The 22,870-nt window shown below is 42.2% G+C and overlaps 1 protein-coding gene across 1 annotated transcript in view; it reads right to left on the reverse strand.

Annotated features, from left to right (window-relative positions):
- Nucleotides 1–7,095: 7,095 nt before the first annotated feature.
- The window catches only part of LOC146601685 (multidrug resistance-associated protein 1), a gene marked incomplete at its 5' end in the record, with an annotated part of 55,263 nt that continues 39,488 nt past the window's right edge, over nt 7,096–22,870 (reverse strand). Inside the window, 12 exons of the mRNA XM_085300658.1 lie at nt 7,096–7,711; nt 8,902–9,096; nt 9,830–9,996; nt 11,357–11,515; nt 11,997–12,143; nt 13,312–13,413; nt 13,754–13,880; nt 14,395–14,594; nt 15,237–15,547; nt 16,571–16,778; nt 17,666–17,804; nt 18,823–18,907. Of these exons, the coding sequence (XP_085156784.1) occupies nt 7,603–7,711; nt 8,902–9,096; nt 9,830–9,996; nt 11,357–11,515; nt 11,997–12,143; nt 13,312–13,413; nt 13,754–13,880; nt 14,395–14,594; nt 15,237–15,547; nt 16,571–16,778; nt 17,666–17,804; nt 18,823–18,907 (1,949 nt within the window). The remainder of the gene's footprint in view (nt 7,712–8,901; nt 9,097–9,829; nt 9,997–11,356; nt 11,516–11,996; nt 12,144–13,311; nt 13,414–13,753; nt 13,881–14,394; nt 14,595–15,236; nt 15,548–16,570; nt 16,779–17,665; nt 17,805–18,822; nt 18,908–22,870) is intronic.

Below are 22,870 nucleotides of genomic sequence, written 5' to 3' on the forward strand. Positions count from 1 at the left end.
TGCGCTGCTGAAAGCCAGGCAGTCACCACGGTCACAGCCAAGCTGGTCCAAACTCCAGCACCCATTTCCAAACTGATTTTGTCACAAAGAATTTGCCTGGTAGAAAGCACCTTCCTGTGATCCAGCGTATCGCCTGCAGCATGACAGTCCAGCAGACATGCTCTACGAGACCCTGCCAAGCAGGGAGGTTGGACTAGATGATCTCCAGAGGTCCCTTCCAACCTTAGTGATTCTGTGATTCTGTGTGGAGGCAGCAGGCACTTACCTCGTTTGTTCCCAGTTTTCCCCTGGCCTGCTGTGTGCTCTCAGGCAAGGCACTGACCTCATCGCACTCGCTCCCCCTTCGAGCCTTTCCCTTGTCAGCAGAGAGTGCAAGTGCCCTGGAACAGCAGAGTCTCTGGCTTGGTGCAGGTAACAAACTGAAACAGCCCCCCAAAGCAAAGCCTCTGCACAGTGCGGGGAATCGGCCGTCAGAGCTGTCCTCGCGACCCGCCGCAGGAACGCAACAAGAAAAGGCAACAAATAAATCACACCGTGAGATACTGACGTTCATCGTGACTTTCCATCTTCTGGGAGGCTGAAATTAAAGCAAAACAAAGTACTAAAATAGCTCTCTCTAGTAAGTTAGAGTAAACTTATAATATAAAACTAAAAAATAGTGAAGGGGATGTGTCAACCCAGACTAGCCAAACCAGCAGCTGCTTCTCCACTAGCTGTTTAGAAGCTTCTTCACCCATGTTACGAGCAGTTCACAGTTTCTGCTGAACAGGTGCCTAAGATCTTAAGCCCAATGCCTGCTGCCTTACTTGTGCTAAAATACTAGGGAAAAGGGTTTTTTCTGATTTTTTTCCCTAAACGTTTTTTGTGGTTAAACAAAGTATCTCAAATAGAAAAAAAATTTCAAACAGAATATGAGTATCTTAAAGATTTATTAGTGGATCTCAAAATCATGTTTTAAACTGTGTTTAAAAATAAGAGAGTTTTGTTTTGGTTTGGTTTGGTTTGGTTTTTTAGTTATTTAACTGAGGTCAAAGAGCAAGAGAAGTGCCTGATTTGCTGGGTAATTCTGAAACAGACATAGCGGAGATTATGGTATGCCAAAAAATAACATCTTTTGAAAGCTCACTTTCTGTTAAGTTGGTAATGAAGAGAGAAGGCAACAGGAGGAGAAAAGAAACACACTTTCACAGTGGAAGTCTTCGAAAGGGCACACTTTTGTGTTGGCTTGCACAACGTAACAGCAAGCAAAAACACCATCAGCATTCAAGTGTCAAGCTGTGCTGAAAGGGCAAAACAAAAGGGATTCTCAAAATTGCGTCCGACACAGGAACAGTGTTCTGGGCAGTGCAGTCCCTATGTCTAAGCAGTAACCTAAGTGAGAGATCAGGACCTCAGGTCTCTCACACAAAAGCTAACAGGCATCACAAGTTAGCTAAGAAGTTGGCCAAAGCAAACATATAGAAGTGTTAACTTTTGAGATTTCATCCTGACTTGAAATCTTAAAAAACACAAAAGAAGGTTCAAGAGGACAGGCCTGCTGGGTCTTTGCGAAGATGCCTTTTTTCCTAGGTTAGGCTACTTGGTAGAATTACGTAGTTACCAGATGTGGTAACTATGACCATGTTCAAAACTCTGTATTACCTGTTTTGTAAGTTGCTCTGAAAAAATATGAAATATTAAGAATTAGAAGTCTGTTTAACATCTCCAATTATCTGAATGTATAAAGCTGATCAAGAGAAGGACCTGGACTTGTCATACCTGCCCTTCTGCAGCCCTGATTAGCATTTCAGTCGGATAGTGTGCAGCACAGAGTGCAGCGCGCACACAGCAGCTACGCTAGTTCAGTGTGAGCCACCAGCTCAAATTCCAAGTAAAACTAAATGCAGTTTATTGACATCTTCGTGGCTTTCCAAGTCTATTTTTGCCTTCTGAGCAAAACAAATGTTTCGCTGTAGGTCACGGCAGCTCCAGTGATGACTCTAGACAGAGAAACCTAGACCTCAGCAAGAACACATGGTGTCCCCAGCATTTCTATGGCAAAACACCTATTTCCTGCCATCCTCAGCCCCTAGGCTATGCCCTTGCCTGAGTCGGGAGGCAGAGGCACACCGTAGCTGGACAGCCCAGCCCGGCCGGCCCCGGCCAGGGAGCCTCGCTGCTGCCCAGCTCCTGCAAGAGCCCAGCCCTCCCCTAGATGCTTCCCCTCCACCCCACGTACTCGTGCAGCAGAGACCACCACAGCACTGAGGAACAGCCTGCACGGACCCAAGCAACTCACTGCTGCCTTACTTCATCCCCACAAAACCACCCGGTCCTAAGATGCCCTCTCTCCACCAGCTGAGCCAGCGCAGGACTTCTAAGCAATTACATGAAATGAGGTCAAGAGCTTAATTCGAGCCATAAAGCATTCACTGCTCCAGTTCTCGGTCTGATCTGGACAGCAGAGTTGGGGCTTCCAGTTCCAGATTAACTAATGTTTTTTCTTTTTTTCCTTTTTCCCCCCCTCTTTTTCCTCAATTGAGGGCTATCTCAAACAAAGAAAACACAGCATATACAAGAGAAAACTGCCCAATATATATATATGTGTGTATATATATATATATATATATATGTATGTATGTGTATATATATATATAATATAAACCACCCCAAAAACTTTTCCCACAATTACCAATAAGGCAACATTAAAATCGCCGAAGCCAGAAAATGAAAATCAATGCAGTGTCAGGCACTGATTTACATCAGGTTCTTGCCAAATATGTAGTTTGTATGACCTGCTCCTGGTCCTCTAGATGGTCTCTAAATGCACAGAAATGCCAAAATTTGAAAGCCTTCAGTGATTGAGGACATATTCATTTCTGTGCTTCATTTTGGTCAAGTCAGTGAAAGATGTCACAGATGCCTCAGAGGGCTGGAAACAGCATCAGTTAGGTCTGTTCAACTATGTCAAGAACAGGATGTTATTTGCAGATCTCCTGAAAATCCTAATCAATATTTTTTCAGCAGAATCAGCTCTTCCAGATGCTAAACATCTTCCACCTCATGTCCACCAAGTGATCAGTCAGCCAGGATATATCAACATGCATAAAAATTTAGTAAATTGAGCAGCTTTCTTCTACTTTCGTAAGTAGTAATATTATAAATACAAATATTAACATATATATTAATAATAGTAGCAGTAACTTCATGTGGGCTGCAGATAAAATTGTCTTCATGTCCAGTGGCCCACGTACTATAACCATAAGATGGAACATGGCACAGCAGGAGCTGAACTGGTTCTAAGTGAAGAAGGGGATTCTCAGCATCTTTAATGAGCAGGCCCAGAGGAACAGATCAGAAAAATGTGGTTTTGTAGAGGGGTAAGAGCATTGCCTTGAAAGATAAGGACATTTCAAAAGGTTGGAAAAAGTGGCTTCTCTACCAGAGAGAATAGGATAAATTGGAGCAAGGCATAGCCTTGCTCTAGATGATACCAAAGATAATATGTCACAGTAAGTCTGGCCACTTAAAACATCAGGTTATAGTCGAGCCTGACAGGCATTTGGCAGATTGTGCACAAAATACACTTAACACAAATATCTAGCAAGTCTAGATACATCTAGAACGTTCCTTGTTATCTAGTAGTTGGGTGAAGGTGCCCAGCTTCAAAGACCAAGCTACTCACTTTAATGCACATTCTCCCTCTGGTTCCCGCCTCTTGTCCCAGATGGCTTCTTTCAGAGCTGATCTTAAGTTTTGCTGCATAAATGAAAGTATCTGACATCAAGGCAAGCAAACAAAATAGATGACTCCTACATGGCTCTGTCCTCAGCTGCTGGAAGCGCAATCCCCTGAATTTACTAGGGCTTTTTATTAGCAGCTGGAGGTGAGGCTCGTTGCTGCCCTGGGCCTTGGAATCACTGATCTCTCTCTACTGGATGGCACCAGACTCCTTTGTATTGGCGTCCACAGGCCTTTGTGTACGTTTCACCTATTCAAAAGGGTTGAAAATGCTCCAAGTATTCAGTCCAAACACACATTAATGAAAGAAGAAAACAGATTAAATAAGGAAAATCAACTTAAACATGGGCCAGATTCCAATACTTTGGCTTGCAGCAAGCTGTATCATTTTTTGCAATCAGTCCCAACAGCAGTACATGAAGGGATGAGTATACTGCCCTCTCTTTTCTTGCTAAAAGAGTATCTGTCATAGCTACCTTGCTTCTACCTTAAGGCACCCCAAAGACCACACAACACTGCTCCTATAGAAAGCTTCTGTGGGGATGGGGAAGAAAGCTGTGTGTTCACAACCACCTATGCAGTGAAGACCAATTCAGACTCATCACGCATAACATTTTTCTTCAAGTTACACTCAAACAAGATATTAATCATTTTTATGGGACAGACATTTGGAATTGGGATTACAAATAAATTCAACAACAGCCAAAAGCTCTTATTGGTATGTAAGTCAGATGGAAAGGAGTACCTACACCAAAGCTGGGACAGAACAACTTGTGCTACCAGTGTACAAATACATAAAACTGAGGAACACGATGCACATTAACAACCACATCCTTGAAAAAGAACAAGACCAAGACACACAGAAAGAGCTGCCCTCTGACCTCTTATTGCACTGTATGTAGGTTATCCTGCAGAATACAGGCAGTGTTTTGGACATGCAGTTCTCTGAATGCTCCCAAACAGTCCAGGAACAGGAGGGAGAAGATCCAGTGACCTTTGAGCGTACCCATTCCAAGACAGCAAATGCGTTTTTAAAAGATTCCTACATAGACAACTCCACTGCAAACACTTTATCACAAAGAAGCACAACTCTGCGAGCTTACAGATCACACTCTATAAGGGCAGTTCCACTGTTTGCAAAGGACTTATTCACATGAGCATGTTAAAGCTTGTAAATCTCACTTAATTGGCATACAGTGGAAAGCATCCTTTTCTCTAATCTAAAATCAGTTTCCACTGAAGACAGACCTCTAGTAACACAACTTCCTTGGACTGTATGTCCTATGCAGACAACTCTAAGATGTTACTATTATTCACACACTTTTTAAAATGTATCCCCGATTTTAAGTGCATAAGCTTCTTCCCTCTCTGAAGCTCACATGATGATTGGTCACATACAGATTTTATGGATTACATTGGAAACTTCACTGGAAGTGGTAACTGGACCCAGCAAGACCCTGGACCAATGAAAGTTTTCAGAGCTCAAGCCCAGACCTGGAGAGTACATGCAGATATACTACCTCAGTAATAAGCTGCACTAAACCCACCAGCTTTTCACAGCTATTTGAAATCTAATCTGCATTTCATCACAGGACGTTTCTGCAGCTCTGCCTCGAGGAGTAAGTCAGGGATAACAGGAGCACAAGGTGGTTTGCTGACTGAGTAGGGCAATGCAAGTGGCCTCTCTTCCCTTCCCAGGGCTCTCCTAGGAGTAGCTGGAAGGGGAGAGATTGTAAAGGCATCTTGGTTCTTCATAGCTGCAATGTAACAACCAGTAGGAGAAAGCCTGTGCCCAAGTGGGAAGGGTCTCAAGCTGGTACTTCCCACTGCTCCTCTGGGTCTGTTCTACAGATACGTCCGTCTCCTCTGTTTTAATGCATCTGAGTAAAATGATACCAGCCACTCATCTTACCAGTCTGAAGCAAATTTCATTTTCTGCTCTGCACTCCATTCCTGGCTAAGGATTTGCTCCAGTATTTCTACTATAGTGCTGTACAAGTGTAAGGTGGAGATGACAACAACATGAAAATAAACCCACACATCCACAAAACCAACCACTTCTCCCCCAGCTCCCAAACCACTCCTTGCCCATGGTGACACACAGGAGCTAGACAGCACAGCGAAGGCAAAACATCCTCTCCACAGCTCCACTGAATCCTGCTCCAGCGATTCATCTTCATGTTCTGCCCCCTCAGCGAGCTACATGACTCAAATGGCAGGATAAACCAAGAGATGTGATCAACCCCTCCCATAGCACATGGGTATTTGCCCTCAAGATTTCTCCCAGACAACGCCTGGCGGTCTGGCTAATCTCAGTAGTTCTTCTGAAGTGACTCCTCCAATAATTTCTGTTTTCAAGAAAAAAAAAGAAAAAAAAAGGACTGCAGAAGCTCTGACTTTGTCAAATAAAAACAAAGGTTACAGGTTACGTTATCATTCAAACCATTTTTTTTTACTGCAAGTTCTTTGCAAATATTTGTATTTCCAATATTGTCATTACAAAAAATACCAAAGAAAATTTCAGTCTATTCAATTTCAGAGAGTTATAATTTACAGAAAAAAAATAAATAGCTTTACTCTAAAGAGAAAACAATTGTCTAGTCAGCAACATTATTCACAGAAGTCCACGTTCTCAGAGTGCTGAATGTTTGGATCCATCTGACTCAGTTTGCCTTCTTCCAACAATTTCTTTCAAAATAAGACCGTTAAGAACATGAGAAATGCAACTGTTTTTCCTTCCAACAGAAAAATGAACATTCAACAAAAAGATCTTGAAAACCAGACTCCATGGGTATTTGAATTATTGGACCCCTCTAACACACACAACTTTAAAAACAGTAAAACAAAGATTATTTTTCTTTTTAAACTTTAACAAAACATTTTCCCACAAGATTTAAGAGTCAGCAGCAGCATGAAGGGCATGTTTCTTTGTTATAAGGCTAATGGTCCTTGATGAGGCAGAGCTGCTACTAAAGTACAGACCTGCCCAAGTCAAGGGTATTACAATCAATATTACATTGGAACTCAGTCTGCAATCTTTGCTCAGACAAATTCTCGCTTCTAAGCCTTGTCCCCACAGACATAACCAGGATTCTCCATGCAAGTCCGAATTCCTGAGTGAACCAGGTGTAAAATCAGGTACTTCATACTGCAACACTCCAGCTGCTGCAAGAATTTGGTTTTGGAGTGACTGTCATTCCAGACGTGCTTAAATACTGTTTTGAAGTTGACTGTGCTTTTTCACCTCAGCACTACTGACACCTTACAGTGAACTTGCTGCTATGTACTGTAAACACATATGAAACCTTTAGGAGAATGCGTAAAAGCATTAACCATGTACAGTAAATGCTGTAATGAGAAAATCTGGCACACGCATTATTTCACAAGAAAAAAATCTTTGGACTATAGTACTTTATGCCACAAAATGTTCCAAATACATCCCACAATAGATGGCTCATCAAATGAGAAATCAGCGAACAAGCAAATAACTAGGCTTTGCAAAATATTTTAAACAAAAAAGGGGGGTTCAGAACATAAGAGCAGATGAAAAGGAGAAAGTTGTTCTGAACTTCTCTGATGAATCACTTCAACATACATTTAAAGCATAGTATGACAGATTTCAGACAAAAATTAATGTATGTCTCTAAAGTGTTCCAGCCAGTATATGTGCCTCTCCTAAAGCAGGCTTGCTAAATCAATACTAAGAAGAAAAAACAAACAAGAAAAAGATATTGCATTTTTCTGTTACCTCCATCTTCATGGTCTGGCTGACTTCATGAGGTCTGAGCCCGAACAGCATGGTTCGCACCAGCCCAGTCAAAGCTACAGTTCTCTGAATTTATCGCCTTCCTCTTCCTCAGGCAAACAAAACAAATTCAAATCCTACACCAAGCCTGAATCTTTGGCCATACTATAGAAAATGCCTTTTTTCTGAAGTAAGTTGTCTGGGCTACCGCACTCCACAACTTCACCTCTTTCAAGGACTAGAACTCTGTAAAACAAGGAGGGAGGGGAGAAGAAAAAAAAAATGTTCACAACAAGATCAATCTAGAATGCCAGTGAGTACAGATTTATACGTGGACACAGAAACTGACTGCAGCACAGTCATTATCTGCAAAGAAAGATAGTTCAGACTATATGAACGAACAGAAGGTTTCACCTCTGTCCTTGCTGATCTCATTGCAGATGGTCTGTCTGGTCTGTTTTTTAAGAAGCAAGTGTTTATTCAACTGTTTGCAGGTAAACACATGACACTGCTCTGACTATGGTCTGAGCCAACCAGAAACTACAGGGCCATACTTACTGTCAAGCTACGTGAGAACCCCTACGACCTTGTTAAATTTCGGGTAAGGCTCCCTCAATTTTGCACTACACTAACTGGTTATACAGTACCCACTAACAAATACATATAGCTTGTGCTAAGTAATCATGCAACTGTAATTAGGAAGGCTGGAAAAGCAAGTCATAAGTCAGTTCACAGTTAAAACATTGCCTTCAGCTACCTCCATCAACCAACAAGGCACTGCAGAGATGCTGGCAAAGCTCCTTAGCAGGTGCTGCTGCATAGTGCTACTGGCTGATGCATTTAACTAGGTGTTAATCTGAGGAAAGGACTCCTGTGGATCTGAAGCAGGCAACACTCCTCTCTTATCTTCCACCATTGACAGTATAAACACAAGTCTACAAAAGCAGACAAAACATCTTATCACTGGTCACTTTGCTCTCTGCCACTCTGTGATAAAAAGGACAAAAGAGTTAAAAAATGAAATTGGGGCGGGGGGGGAAGGAACTGCCCTGAACCACGTTGAGACCTGCCCCTCTGTCTCCTTTCATTGCCTGGGCCTAGTGTAGTGTACGTGCTCCCTAAAGCTCTAATGCCTTTTCCAGCTGTGCCTAAACCTGTATTAGAGCAAGACCCAGCAACAGACTCTTGCTGTCTCCCTGGCCTCCCTCCCCTTCCTAGTCTGTCTGGGTAGTACTGGCATGACAGCAGTGTGACAGAGGGATTGGAGCAGCCCCTGAGGCCAAGCACAGCCACCATAAGCTGCAGCGAATACGCACTACCCAACCAATGGGTAAGAATGCAGTAGTCCACAGTTAGCTAACAAACATGCTCAATTAAGCAGAGAACAATATGAGTCACATACACCACTTCTCAAAATAGAAATGGTATTATTTTACCTTGTGTAGTCCATAATTGTGTTTAGGCGATGTGCTATAGTTAAAACAGTACATTCTTCAAACTGAGACTTTATTGTTGACTGTATAAGGTTATCCGTCTCGAGATCAACAGCAGCTGTGGCCTCATCTAGAACCAGGATTTTAGACTTTCTGAGCAGAGCCCGAGCCAGGCACACCAGCTGGCGTTGTCCCACACTATGCAGAAGGCCCAAAAGAATAAAAAAAGAAGAAAAAAAAATCACAATTTTGCAGTATTTCATTCCAAAGCCTAGCAATTTCTTATAAGATCTCTACCAAAAAGAATAGGAACCAAAAATCCAGCAAAATAGATAAGGTCTTTCTTACTGCTCCCCTGTAAAGTATGTAACAGCATCCCTAACTGCACCATCTCTGTCAGAAAGAAACTTAGGCAATGTAATAAAAGAAAACATGTTACAAATGGTTCCAGCATGACTACAGCAAACTGGAGCACTGAATTAATGCAGTGTTGAGGATTAGTCTTTAAATGGGTTCTGCAGACTGAACACTTCTCCCTCTTATGCTGCAAAAAACAAGCTAACAACTCCCATAGGAAAACTGTATCTGTTGGGCAAGAGCCACAGTAAGTTCAGAGCATCTGCTATAAATAGCAGGCTGCTGTTACTAAAATCTCTCCAAGATTGCCTCACCTGGGAAGCTTAACCTAGCAGCATTTTCTAAGTATTTCTTAAATTATATTAAATACACTAAAGTTAGTGTATGTTCGTATTGTCCCAAATGGGCTCTAAAGTTTCTGGAAGTAGTTATTTTACAGTACACGTAACTCTGCAAGGAAAATCTAAAATGAAGCCTGAAATAGTTGCAGATGGGAGGGCACAGGGTAGGCACACATGTCCAATTCTTATTTAGTTCTTAAGGTAATTTTCACAAGCAAACTTTGTTTATGTACCTGAGATTCTCTCCACCTTCAGCACACTCGTGATTGAGTTTATCAGGGAGAGATGATACAAAATTTTTCAAATGAGCCAATTCCAAAGACCTCCAAATGTCTTCATCAGTGTGTTGGTCAAAAGGATCAAGATTCATACGCAGAGTTCCAGAAAACAATACTGGATCCTAGTTCCAGAAAGAGGTAATCAATCAGCAATGTGCACAGAACATGGCAAATGCTTCCAAAATACATTCTAGATAGCGAAAGGAAAACATGGCCAGCTGCAGTTACAAGAAAGCCAGTTTACTCAATTTAGGAGTAAGACATCATTCCCCCCCCCAATAACAGCAAGTTATTTTTCCTCTCTTATATTCCTTACACCTCTACAGGCCTGACCTCTGTTTTCTGCATATTCTGGCACTTCAGACCTTTCCATGAGTCACTAATTTGCCAATTCAGAAGAAAACCAGCCAGCTATTTTTACTGAGCTACTGAGTGAAAAAACAGGCATTCCCAGTACAGTATTAATGAAATCAATGTATTTTTTCTTCTTTTTCTTCTTTGATTTGAAGAAATATTGCTTTGAAAATAGTTTTTGCATTAGTTTGACTCTACTGTGTCAAGTGATCAAAAGGAGAAAGCGAAGTCATCCCAAAGACTTCAAAGAGAAGCAGTATGCAGAACCTCTTACGTGTTCACCTGTTTTTGCCAGCTTGCTGCAAGTGTGATTTATATAAACATTTTAGGGTTTTATTTTGAATCAGAGCAGGCAGGCAATAAAGGCTATACAATAAAAATGACAAGGCAGGAGATTGCGGGCCCAACACTTGAAAAGCCACATTTCCAAATGCTTTGAACTGTTGAACACACAATTGCTGGACTAAACCAGGAGGCTACATGTAGGTTTCTGCAAGTGAAGGTTGCTGCATACCCCACTCAGGACACCCTCCCAAGTTCAGAGCACTTTGTACAGAGCATGTATCAAGCCTGAAATATTAACTCAGCATCCCAAACCCTCAGAACTGGACTACACAATAACTTCATTCAGTTTCTAAAAAGAAAGGAACGACCTAAAATCACAGAGGAAACTGATCTCCAGAACACTTCCACTGAGGGTTCCTGCAAGTGACTCTACTCAGACTTTATTTCCCCTCTACTGGCCAGAAGAGCAACTGGTCCCAGCTTACAAAGGGATCCCTGAGCAGGTATGCAGCTGAGATAGGATCTCCTCTCAGGCTGAGGCATCCAGAGCATCTAAGGACACCATGGAGTGCTGACAAAAGCCCCAAGTCCAAAGGCCAAAGCTTTGCTTCCACAACACTCAGCCCAGTCACAGCTGAGCAACTGTTTGTCACTTGTTAGGCAGCTCAAGTAACTAAAGCTGGTCCAGGAAAAACCCCCATTTCAACCGGCTCATGAAGGAGCATAGCAAGATGTCTACTTTTCACAGCCATGGATCAGAAAAGGAATATTCTCTCCCCAGTTCATTACAGGAACAATATCGTTACAAAACAAGCTCAAGTAACAGCAGTATTTCACACCTACCTGAGGGATGATGGTGATCCTGAACCGCAAGTCATGTAGTCCTATCTTAGCAATATTAATTCCATCGATGATAATTTCTCCTTCAGCTGCTTCATTAATCCGAAACAAACCTAAAGTAAGAGAGGATTTCCCTGCTCCTGTTCTTCCTACTATTCCTATCTGTTGGGAAGACATACAGGAAGTGGGGAAGAGTTAAAGTATTTCCAGGAATCTACATGAAACAGATACAAAACCAAAGGTTGTTATATTTGTTGTGCTGTCAAGCCCTTAAATAGCATAGCCAACTGAGGTATATCAAACAGCAAGAAAAAAATCATTGAATATGGAGAAGGAAAAAAACAAAACCACAATCAAACAAAAACACACAAAAGGCAGTATCAGAATAGCAATCCACCCACAAGTTTTCGATTAGCCTGGAAAGACATATGGAATCAAACATAGAAGACCAAAAATCCCTTAACCTTTTCTTTGGTTCATGTTTGCAGTTAATTGCTGACCTGACCTTTTGATCTTCTTTCTGCAGAAGCTCTTTTAGCTCCTGAGGCTCAAGTATCACTACAGAACAGTGTTAGATCTCTCTTTGGCATATACATGCACACTTATAAACAACCATCTTCTGGTACAAATTCAGATTTATTACCTTCTCACCCCCATTTATGGTAACATTTATGTTTTTCAGAACCAAATCCAAGTCTTCCCGATAACGTAAACCATAGCCTTGAAACTCAATCTTCCCCTTCTGAGGCCAAGTACTTGCTGGGGCAGTTTGTTCAATATTCCATTCAGCCTAGAAGAGCCACACAGAAACATATCTGATCATTTTATCCTTCAACAGGACATGAGCTCAGTATTTGTGAGAGAATTTGAGGAAAGCAATTAAAATCCTTAGTAGTGTACAACTTACAAACGCAGCACAACTGCAGATGAAACGAATGAGTCATTAACTGATTTGAATCAAAACAGAAGTAAATCTTGTTTCTTCCTCACATTGAGAGTAAAAAGACACACACATTAAATAAATAAAATCTAGACGCTTAAGAAACCTGTATTTCCACAGCTCCACTGCTTAGCCAGGGCATAACAACAGATTTCATATATAAAAATGTATAAAGATTGGCACATGCCTCAAAAGCACCCATAGGAACTACCCAGTAAGTTAAACCCTGATGCTAGAAAGCACTCATAGCACTCTGTTATGTCAAATTCCTGCTTTTGCAAAGCTCAGAGGACATGTCCATCTGCACCTTCCAGCCCAACTAGCCAGAGTGTGGGTTAGGCTGCAGAACAGTGCTCTGACTTCTACACAAGACAAACTGCAAGACACTACTGAGCCAAAGGTGCTGGGGAGGGCAAAAGGAATTATCTGGCAAGGAGGAAAAGGCCTCCCATTTGGAAAGCTGCCATTGCTTCAACTGAGTGAGCTCTTCCGCCGCTCATCATACACAAGGCAGTGCACAGCCACATGGATGTGCTGGAGACTTGAAGGAGAGATCAGTATCCCAGCTCCAAGAGGGTCCCCAGCAGACTGCTAGCTTTGGTCTCTCTTTCCATTGCTGAGCTCAAAGCTGAGCCAGACACTGGCATGCCTGAACTACGCTGGTGAGCTGTAGGTGGCATGGGAACCTGAGGTTACCCAGAGCAGAGGTCTCCCTCAGGTGTCCAAATGAACACTGATCAGAGCTAATGAAAGGAAGGGCTGTTTGCTTCCCCCATCAGGATGGATTTTGTGTACCATAAGCTTGTCTAGTGAGGAGTTAACAGAGGGGGGGAAAGCATTTCAGTAGCAGCTGAAGATGTTCTAGGTGACAAAGGATAAAGTGTGAAGGGAGCTGGAGCTTCCTTATGCTACTGCTTATACAGCCAGGGAGGCTGCATGTATCCTCATGTAAATGATATGGTCATGAGTCCAATGAAACGTCCATCAAGCGCTAGCTGTGATGGACAACTCACTGTACCTCTTTCTCCATTTCAGCATATTCTTTGACTCTTTCTACTGCAACAATGTTGGTTTCCAGCTCAGATGACATACGAACCAGCCAATTTAAGTATGCTGTAATCTGCAAGAAGAAACAAGATGTACATGTAGTTTACATTTAACACACATTCCCTGCAATAATGAAATCAAACCACAAAAGCACTGAGTTCATTAAATGTATATGGTTTTTATTAATCAGTGCTGGATAGAAAAAAAAAAGGACATCTTTTACATTCATGGGATGAGTATTCTGAGCTGCATCCTTCACACAGGCAGGACACAGTAGTTTACAAATAAAATTTGGAAAGATGTTGGAATTACTGTTCTTTTTTAAATGTTCCTTACTTTAGTTTTCTCTCCAAGGCCTAAGCAAGGTTCTGGCCACCCAATAAAACCTTACAATTCAGAGAATTTTTTCATACCTGCAATGAGTAGGACACCGAGAGGCCAACCAGTCCTGCACTAAGCCTGTGGCGCGCAATCACTGCAAACAATGCTGCAAAGAGGACTATACAATTCCCCACACACTCCAGACGGACTGCCAGCCACCTGCAAGAGAACAAAAAACGTAACGCATCTTTTTAGTAACTCACCACAGAGAATCAGAATAGAGGCTAACCAGTGTTCTGCCATGCATCTGTTTTTTAAAAATTTATGATATAGTATCTGAGTACGGCTAGTGACACAAGAGTTGTGAAGTATTTAAGGCTCTGCCTCAGCAGCATGCAAACCTAGACATGTACAAAATTAATAAGCCTTTCAGGGGTATGAATTCCAGTCTTAGTTCAGAAAGTAACTGTGGTTATATTGGGAATCAATGAATCAAGACTTGTAAAAAAATATATATTTTCCAGAAGTAAGGCAGGAAATCCTGGGAAGAAAAGAAATTTAGAAGTAATCTTAATTCCTTCATGCAAGTTTAAGCAAAGTATCTGTGAAACAGATACAGCCACAACGGCATCTTACCTTGGACAAGAACGTAAAGAGCTGCAACTGAAAGAACACAGACAGCAGAACCATGTTCTCCTGTAAATAACTTTCAATATTTCTTTCCCATTGTTACCTGTTTGCAACAATGCTTGGATAATAAGCTTTCTGATTTTCATCCACTTTCGTGTCATTCTGCTGTATGAAACGCTTCTGCTCCTCAAAGGCTCGAATGACACTAACTCCCAGGAGGGTTTCATTGAAATGAGAATATACTGGAGAGCGACTGACAGACTCTAGGCGTTTGAGCTGGCGGGAAGTGGCCACATAAAATCTCTGTAAATCAAAGAGCCAGAATTATGGTTATGTCCAGATTGTGCCTGACAAAGCACAACTTGTCATGTACTAAGAAGCTGAAGACCTGCTTCTGGAGCCTGACAGATTCACTAATTCAAGAGTCAAAAGCAGCCTCTTCTCTCAGATCTGTACTAATTCTGCTGAATAAAGCAAAGCAAAGCAAAGCAAAGCAAGTGCACCCTGTCTCCACAAGAGTGAAAGGCTGCCATCACTTCTCTTGCTTTGTAAACACTTTTCCGACCGCACACGCACGTTGGCAGACATGCACATAAGCCTCTTTTGTTCAGAAGCAAGCTTTAAAAAAGCACACACATCTTCCATATTTTGGCTGCGAACAAAAAGCTATATAGAGTTTGCCTAAAAATCTTAATGGCACTTTCAGAAAATCTGCTTAGGTATTAAAAGTTCACCTTCTGCACAGAAGTCAGACTTCCGCACTTGACAATGGTAGGGAACACTGCTAAATTCACCAAATTACAAAGCCATACACCAGTCAAACACAGACTCTCAAGTCAAACACATTAAAATTCATTCTACTGCAGAGTCAGAAAAGAACAGTCTTAAATAACAGAAGATGAGAGAGTGAGTGCTGGCCCAGGTGCCCCAGCTAATACTCCCTACCTGCACAATCAGGTAGAGAAATCCAAGAGGTGGAATAACAGCAGCAGCTATTGGTGTGGTCAGCAGAATGATGATACAAGCCCCAATGACATTAAATGTTGATCCCATGAACATCTTGATAATTGGTGGAATGGTGGAGTCAATGGTATCCATTTCCTTAGAGAAACGATTCACCAGATTTCCACTGGGTGTACGTTCAAAGAAACTCATTGGAGACCTGAGGACGTTGTGCAGCAGGTTAAAGTGCAGGTGTCGTGAAGCAATTATTCCCCCTATTGACACAATCATCGAGTAGCCAAACACAGCAATACCTGCAGAGAGGTGAGGAAGGAAGGAGTGGGAAAAATATATTATACATATATTCTGCTCTCACCTCTCACACAAAACATTTTTCTTCATTCTGTCATCATTTAGCATTACAGACTCACAGAATGGTTGAGGTTGAAAGGGACCTCTGAAGATCATCTAGTCCAACCTCCCTGCTCAAGCAGGGTCACCTAGAGCACATTAGCAGATATTTCTAGCACTAAAATTCCAGGAATTTGCATTCACTACAGCTACACTAACCGAACTATATGTCTCAAGTAATCAGAAGGTTTTTTGTTTTTTGGGTTTTTTTAAGCAAAAACACCACACTTCTCTCATGGAAGAATTTGTTTTTTCCATTACAAAGTTTTGTGAGGTAGTTGAGCACGTTCCTTGAGTAAACACCACTCAGTGTTAAGATTTTTTTTATTATTATTTCTTATTGCAGGATTTGTTACAGCAATTCTGAAGTGCCATGCTTGGGCTGTTAGGTTTTATGTCAAACAAACTTTGACCACAAAACAAAAGACACATAACAAAAAGCAGCTGGCCTCTCCATGCTGACCAGGATGGGTCCTCAAATAGTCAAAGGTAATGTCAGCCTACATAGCTCAGCCAGGTTGCAGTTGTGCTTCCTGGAGGGCCGGCCAGGCTCCAAGGGGCATACTGCAGCAGAAGATCTTGTCACATACTGACCCCAGGAACGGGACTAACTCAGGGTTGTCAACAGACTGAAGAGCCATTTCTTGGGATAAACTTCAAGTTATCTAGACTCATGGCTCACAAGACCCTGCAACTGCATTTGTTCAGTTTTGTTTCCATATGAAGAAAGGAAAATCAAATTCACTAACTGAATAGTTTTGCAGGTTGGTTCACTAAGTTTTAATTTTCCAATTAAAAAAAAAATGCTTACACAACCACACACTCCTTAGTAAACCTTTGCTCTAGTTCTAGGGATACAATGTTACCACAGAGCATTAGAAACAATCCAAACCAGCTAATCTTAAAATAGGTAAGTCCAAGCAAACCTTGAGAAATTCCCAATGCTCCATACACTCCCAGTCTGACATTTGTGTACTGCTGGGTCCCATTGATAACAGGGTCATCGGTCCATAAACTTAGCCAGTAGTTGGAAGCCAGGGAGGCTATGTGATTACACATAAAGAGAAAGATGCTCAGAAAAGAGATAAAGAGTCCAATAGCTTTCATGTAGTCCCAGTACACTGTAGCCTTTACCTGAAGACAAAAGGGGAAAAGAAAACTCACGTTAAAAAGAAAGCCTCAGACCCAGCAATTCTCCTTTCTTCAACCACTATTTACAGTCAGCATTTCCTCCATCAGGCCATAAAAAAAACACATGGCAGTTGTACACTAGAAAGTCAGTGCTTGGTAACACGAGTTGCAAAGGGTTGTACAAAGATGTGCCAAACGCAGCCTCTCTCCAGGGCAGGCTCCTCTGGAAAGGGAAGGGAGAGGAGAGAGCTGCCTGAAGTAACGCAGAGCATCAGTAGCAGAGCTAAAAACAGGAGTTCCAACTATTGCTGCTCTCCTTTACCACAAGGTTATATAGCCTGTAACACTCCTGCTCCTGTATTCTCTGATCTATCTTTAAGCAGGGAATTCAAGCAACTTTATTAGGAGATGTAACTGCCATTTTCCCAGATATCTCCCTCTCAGGTTTCCCAGGAAAAGCCCTGGGCACCCTGAGATTAGATGTTTTCATCTATAGTGGAAACTTGGCTTAAATTCAATGGACTCAATTCCAGCTCCTTGTACCGAAGGATAGATTTCACTAGGTCACTTAATTTGTCAGAACTCTGCAACCTCTTTCCAAGAAATAGCCAGAAGGCTTTTATGTCTTCTTTTAAACTTTGATGTGGTTGGGCCCATAATCTGAAACAGAACTGTTGATGTCAACACACTTCTGCAAGCAAATCTGGGGCTCAGCTCTGGGAGCAAACAGCTCAGCAACACGTCCATGAAGTGCTACAGAACAAGCAGTGAGCTCGAGAACCCACTTAGCCCTTCCTCAGCATAGTTCCACAATCTTCAAAAGTTACACTGTTCTCAGTCCCGTGGCTTTCTGGGAAGCTGAAAAGGTGCACAGGAGGGAGGAACCTTACCCTCCCAGTCTGTGCAGTGTCTGCCTCCGTCAGCTTCCAGGAATTCTTCTCCGCAAGTGGCTTCTGCAGCTCTGCCGTGCTGCTCTGGTGCTGTGACTTCCCCATCTCGCTGCTGTACGTTGAAGAGTTACTGAGTTGCCTGTTTAAAGACACTTATTTTTCAGTCTTAGTATATCACAGGCCTGGTGCTTACTTCATAAACAGACTTCAACAGCCCCTGCCAACAGGTCAGGATGCTAACTTATACTACTCTGGTGATAATCAGTCTCCTAATGAGCCACTGCCTGGCAAGTGGTTACCTTCATTTTCCTTCTCCCCCAATTCTGCACATTCCTAATCTTCCTTGATTTCGTTCAGTTCTCAAGTACCTGTCTTCAGATACCGGTTGACAGGCTAGCAAGCCAAAGCAGTCTGGGCAATTGGACTCCAGGAAGAAAAACTGCTTGGTGAAGACCAATACCAGCCTTTATAAACACTACCATTATATACAGTGCATCTGTCAAATACTAAATACCAAAAATGGTATTCTCATCAGCATCAAAATGGGCAAATTTATTCTAAACCAGTCATTAGCTCCCAGAAATACAGCATCTCTAGAGTACCATAACAATATGGCATAGATGGGGTTTTAGGAAGGTATAATCAGAATGATCGCCTTTGGCCTCTCTCAAGCATAAGAGCAGCTGTACTAGCTCAGGCCACAGCTCCATCTAGCCCTGCATCCCATCTGACAGGATCAAGCGCAGAAGCCATCCCAGGAAGAGTACAAGAACTGGACTAGTCAATACAATATTCCTCCTTTTAAGGGAGCCAAACCCACAGCACCTGGCTATCTGAGCTCAGAGCAAGCATATTTGAAAGACTATTTGACACGCATTGCTGATAACCCACACTGTGCTCAATCTGGGATACAAGCTGCATAGCATACAGCAATTAGTTGATACTAGGAACTCCAAGGTCAGCCAAGAATCCTAAGCACAAAATATCAAGCAACTAAGCAGAAAAGCAACCAACTCCAATGTACTAAAAAAGGAGCAGGTTATTATTGCAGCTACAGATGAATATTCCTCCCAGATAAACTAGTACCATGAACAGCAATGTACTGTTTGTCCACAACTGGGTAAAAAGCAGAGGGGTGGGGAAGAGATACTACACACCTATGCACCAGTTTTCCAGGGGCTTCGTTTGCAAGGACACCATTCTCCATAGGCTTTCCTTCCTTTCCAGATGGACTATTTGCATCTGTAAGAAAAAAAGTAAACATGAAAAAGGTAGCAAAGAGATACAAAAGTCTAATTTCAAACCAAACTTCCTGGTGCAGACCTAGCACACAAATCAAAGGGAGAAGGCAAGCGAGTATTTACATGTGCTAACAGACAACTGACCATATAAACAGAGTCATTTTGTTCTATCCCCAGCACGATTAGCTGCCAAGAAAGGGAACATTTATTTTCCTATTTTTCTATCAAATATAGATCAGTAATAGTAATCTAAAATAACTGCAAGGACATGCTTGATGTTAAAGTATGTAATACCAAGTCATGCTACGCCTCACATGGTAGAAACGCTCCAAGCATCTTCTGCTCTTCATATCATACCTTTTATAAAGTTAGCTACAAATTATTTTCCTTTTAGAGCTCAATGAGAAGACATCACTGTGTCCAGTTCTGGGCTCCCCAGTACAGCAGAGACATGGAGCTACTGGAGAGAGTCCAGCGTAGGGCTACGAAGATGATCAGAGGGCTGGGACACCTGCCCTACGAGGAACATCTGCGAGAGCTGGGCCTCTTCAGCCTGGGGAAGAGCAGACTGAGGGGAGATCTGATCAATGTGTACAAGTACCTGAAGGGAGGGTGTCAAGGGGACGAGAATAAACTCTTTTCAGTTGTCCCGTGTGACAGGACAAGAGGCAATGGGCAGAAATTGAAGCACAGGAAGTTCCACCTGACCATGAGGGGGAATTTCTTCACTGTGAGAGTGACGGAGCACTGGAACAGGTCACCCAGAGAGGCTGTGGAGTCTCCTCTGTGGAGATTTTCAAGGCCCGCCTGGATGCAACCCTGTACAACATGCTCTAGGTGACCCTGCTTGAGCAGGGAGGTTGGACTAGATGATCTCCAGAGGTCCCTTCCAACCTTACTGATTCTGTGATTCTATGATTCTAGTACATGATGGGAGATACCTATAAAAACAAAAGGCACATACTACTGACTTGAAGCCTTCCTTCAAAGCTCTAAAGTAACATGTAAAATCCTGAAGTTTTAAAGGCAACAGTAGGAACCTGATTCATTTAAGCAATCAGAGGCCACAGACTCTGTAGAAACAGCTTTTGTTATCCCATAATGTATTAACAAGATGCAGCGCACACAAGGCAATGGCCTAAATCTGTTAGCTTGAAGTATTAAACAAAAGCGCTCTCTGAGCAACTCAGTGTAATACAGTGCAGTCAGTAAAACTTCTAGGTTCCAGTTATCTATGTCATCATTTTCCTATGCAAATAAAATTACTTAAATTATACTACTTCTTTAGTGGTTAAAATGGAACAGTATTTTCATATATGAAAGATTATCCAGAATTTGAAATAAAAAGAATTTTGCATTTAAAAGGACCTATGCATACTCTAAACTGTCAAAAAAGCCCATCTGCATTGAACAAATGCACAGAACTTGTGCAGATCTAGAATATGAAATTTTTGTTTTTAATCTAAAGCAAAACACATGTGAAACAGCTCATCAATACACAAATCGTGGACTGTGTGAGCTTCAAGTTGTTCCCTCCTGTGTTTGCAAACTGCATTGGTTCATTATTCTAAAAAACCAAAGCTCAGCGCGGTCCAAAAGCAAGGAGAGGGGGGAGGAGGGAAGATGATAAATGGAGGGGACGCAGAGGCGCAGTCTAACGGGCGACAGACGTGTGTATGATAATACGTATAACAGAGAAAAATGTAAAAAAAAAAAAAAAAAAAAAAAAAAAACAAGGGGGAAGAGGAAATAGTGGCAAAAGTGAAAATTTCAGTGATTTAGTTCTTGTTTTTAATAATGAATGAGAGCAAACAAATATGGTATTGTTAGTTATTTTAACTGCTTGACAACATTTCTTCTGAAAAGCTCCCATACGAAAAACAGGAAGTATTCAAAATTCCCGTCATTTCAGGGCATCACTGAAGCTCTACATCCTCACTGACAAAAGTAAACTGAAAATAAACTACCTTTTGTTAGTAGCTCTTTAAATTTGATTTCCTTTTGTAGACTGCAGAGATTTCCTGCATATACTGCATTTACCTCTTCAGAATAAAAAGTTCTCACAATTACCATAGTAAATCTGGGACATGAGCTGAAGAATCCCACAAAAAGAAAGAAAGGAAAAAAAAAAAAAAAAAAAGAGAGAGAGAGAGAGAGAGAAGAAGAAGAAAAAAGGAACAGTCACGAAATACCAAGCCGACACACAAAAAGAAAATGGACCCTCAGGACTCGATCCCAATCTCTCCCTCTCTGGAGTACACCCACTAGGCTCCTGAGCCCAGGGTGGGAGCTGCATCGTCAGGAAGCAGCCTTGCTTAGACTTTAAAGCATTTGAGCTAGGAGCTGCTGCTGGTGCTGTATCTACAGGCTGAAACACCAACCGCTGCAGTCGCTGGTTTAGTGCGTCACGCTAAGAAAACAGGCAAACCAAGCAGGTAACTTTTATTATCGTGCAGCTGAAATTCCTTTAATAATAACTCGGTCTCTTTAAATGAAATGCAGCTATTTTTATTGCTCCGCACAAGCACTAATATTAAGTCACATTGCAAAAAAAAAAAAAAAGAAAAAAAAAAAAAGTTACCTGTTTCCAGCTGTTGAATTGTTCCTTCTAATGAAGGATCCAAGTCTAAAAGCATATATCATTAACTTTTTTTGCAGAACATATATTCATGTCTGTTATAGTATAGTCAACCATTTCCAATCTCTACAAGCACAAAAGCATCCAAGTAGTACAACCTAAACCACAAAAACACGTAAATGCCCACAGCATGATCAAATCTGCTGAAACAGCCTATTTTTTTTTAATTCCAAGACTCATTTGAAAGAAAAAGATAATCGTCAAAAAAAAGTAAAACAAAGAAATTCAAATAAAATCAAAATGGTTTCAAGTGACAAATCAAGAAACCTTCTTTCAAGATATCCACTACCAAAGATAGGACCAACGAAATGACTCTTAAGGTAACCTTTCATTGACAACCACAAAAAACACCGGTATGCACACAGGGAACGACCCCTCCCCATTGGTAAAAAAGACTTCCTTCAGGAAACCTGAGAGACTCCCTGACGTTACCGTGAGCGACCGAGGGCAATGCTTTAAGAGCAGCCACCCTGTGGACGGGGTCTGGGCCTGCCCCCGCGGGAGCTCAGCTCTCCGGCATCGCTGGAGGCAGCTACTGCACGGCAGTGGCTGCCGCGCCAGCCCCAGCCTCCCCGGCCCCCTTAGCGTGCAGCCCCCCGCAGCCGCCTGAAGGGCAGGCTACCAAGAGCGAGCGAGATTCCTCCCTCTTCCAAGCATCTTGACATCCCAAGGCGCTCATCTCAAACCGCTATTTGCTTCTGCCATTTGTGGCAGTGGCTGAAAACAGCTTTTACTTTATGAGAAGAGGAAACGCGAAACTTGAATTTTGCTACAAGATAAGCAAAATAAATTTAAGAGGAAGTCAGATTATTTCCTGACCCAGGCAGGTGGTTCCTGAATTACCACCCAGGCCCAGACCCCACAGCAGTATTTGGAGAAGAGCCAACACGTCTCACACTATTTAACCCCTGCCTTCCAAGGAGTCCGAGTGGTGGGAAGCACCCAGGCCGCCCCGGGAGCGCCGTGCGGGCTACCCCACCCTATCACAAACGTTACCAGTAAGCTCAGCCCAGTCCAGCCCTTCCTGCTAGGACCAAGTGCAACCACGAAACACAGGGGGCTGCCGGGCTCCCCTCCCTCCAAGACAGGGCTGATCAAAGCGCAATAGAAATCCCAGCCCATAATACAGTAGTGGTCATTTTTATTACGAAATGTCCACTAGTATATAATACCAAGCTACTGAGCAAGGAAAATATCTTGAATTCAACTTCAGCGGTTTGCTTCTCAGTTTCAGGAATAAACAAAACTTTTTGACTTATTTTTTTTAAAGAGGCCAAGCAAGGCTTTAGGCATCTTAATCTTGTACTATACTATCCCTTTCCAGAA

This window comes from Rhea americana, unplaced genomic scaffold (genome assembly GCF_003343005.1).
Source record: "Rhea americana isolate MKP2758 unplaced genomic scaffold, rheAme1 scaffold_10, whole genome shotgun sequence".
Lineage (NCBI taxonomy): Eukaryota > Metazoa > Chordata > Aves > Rheiformes > Rheidae > Rhea > Rhea americana.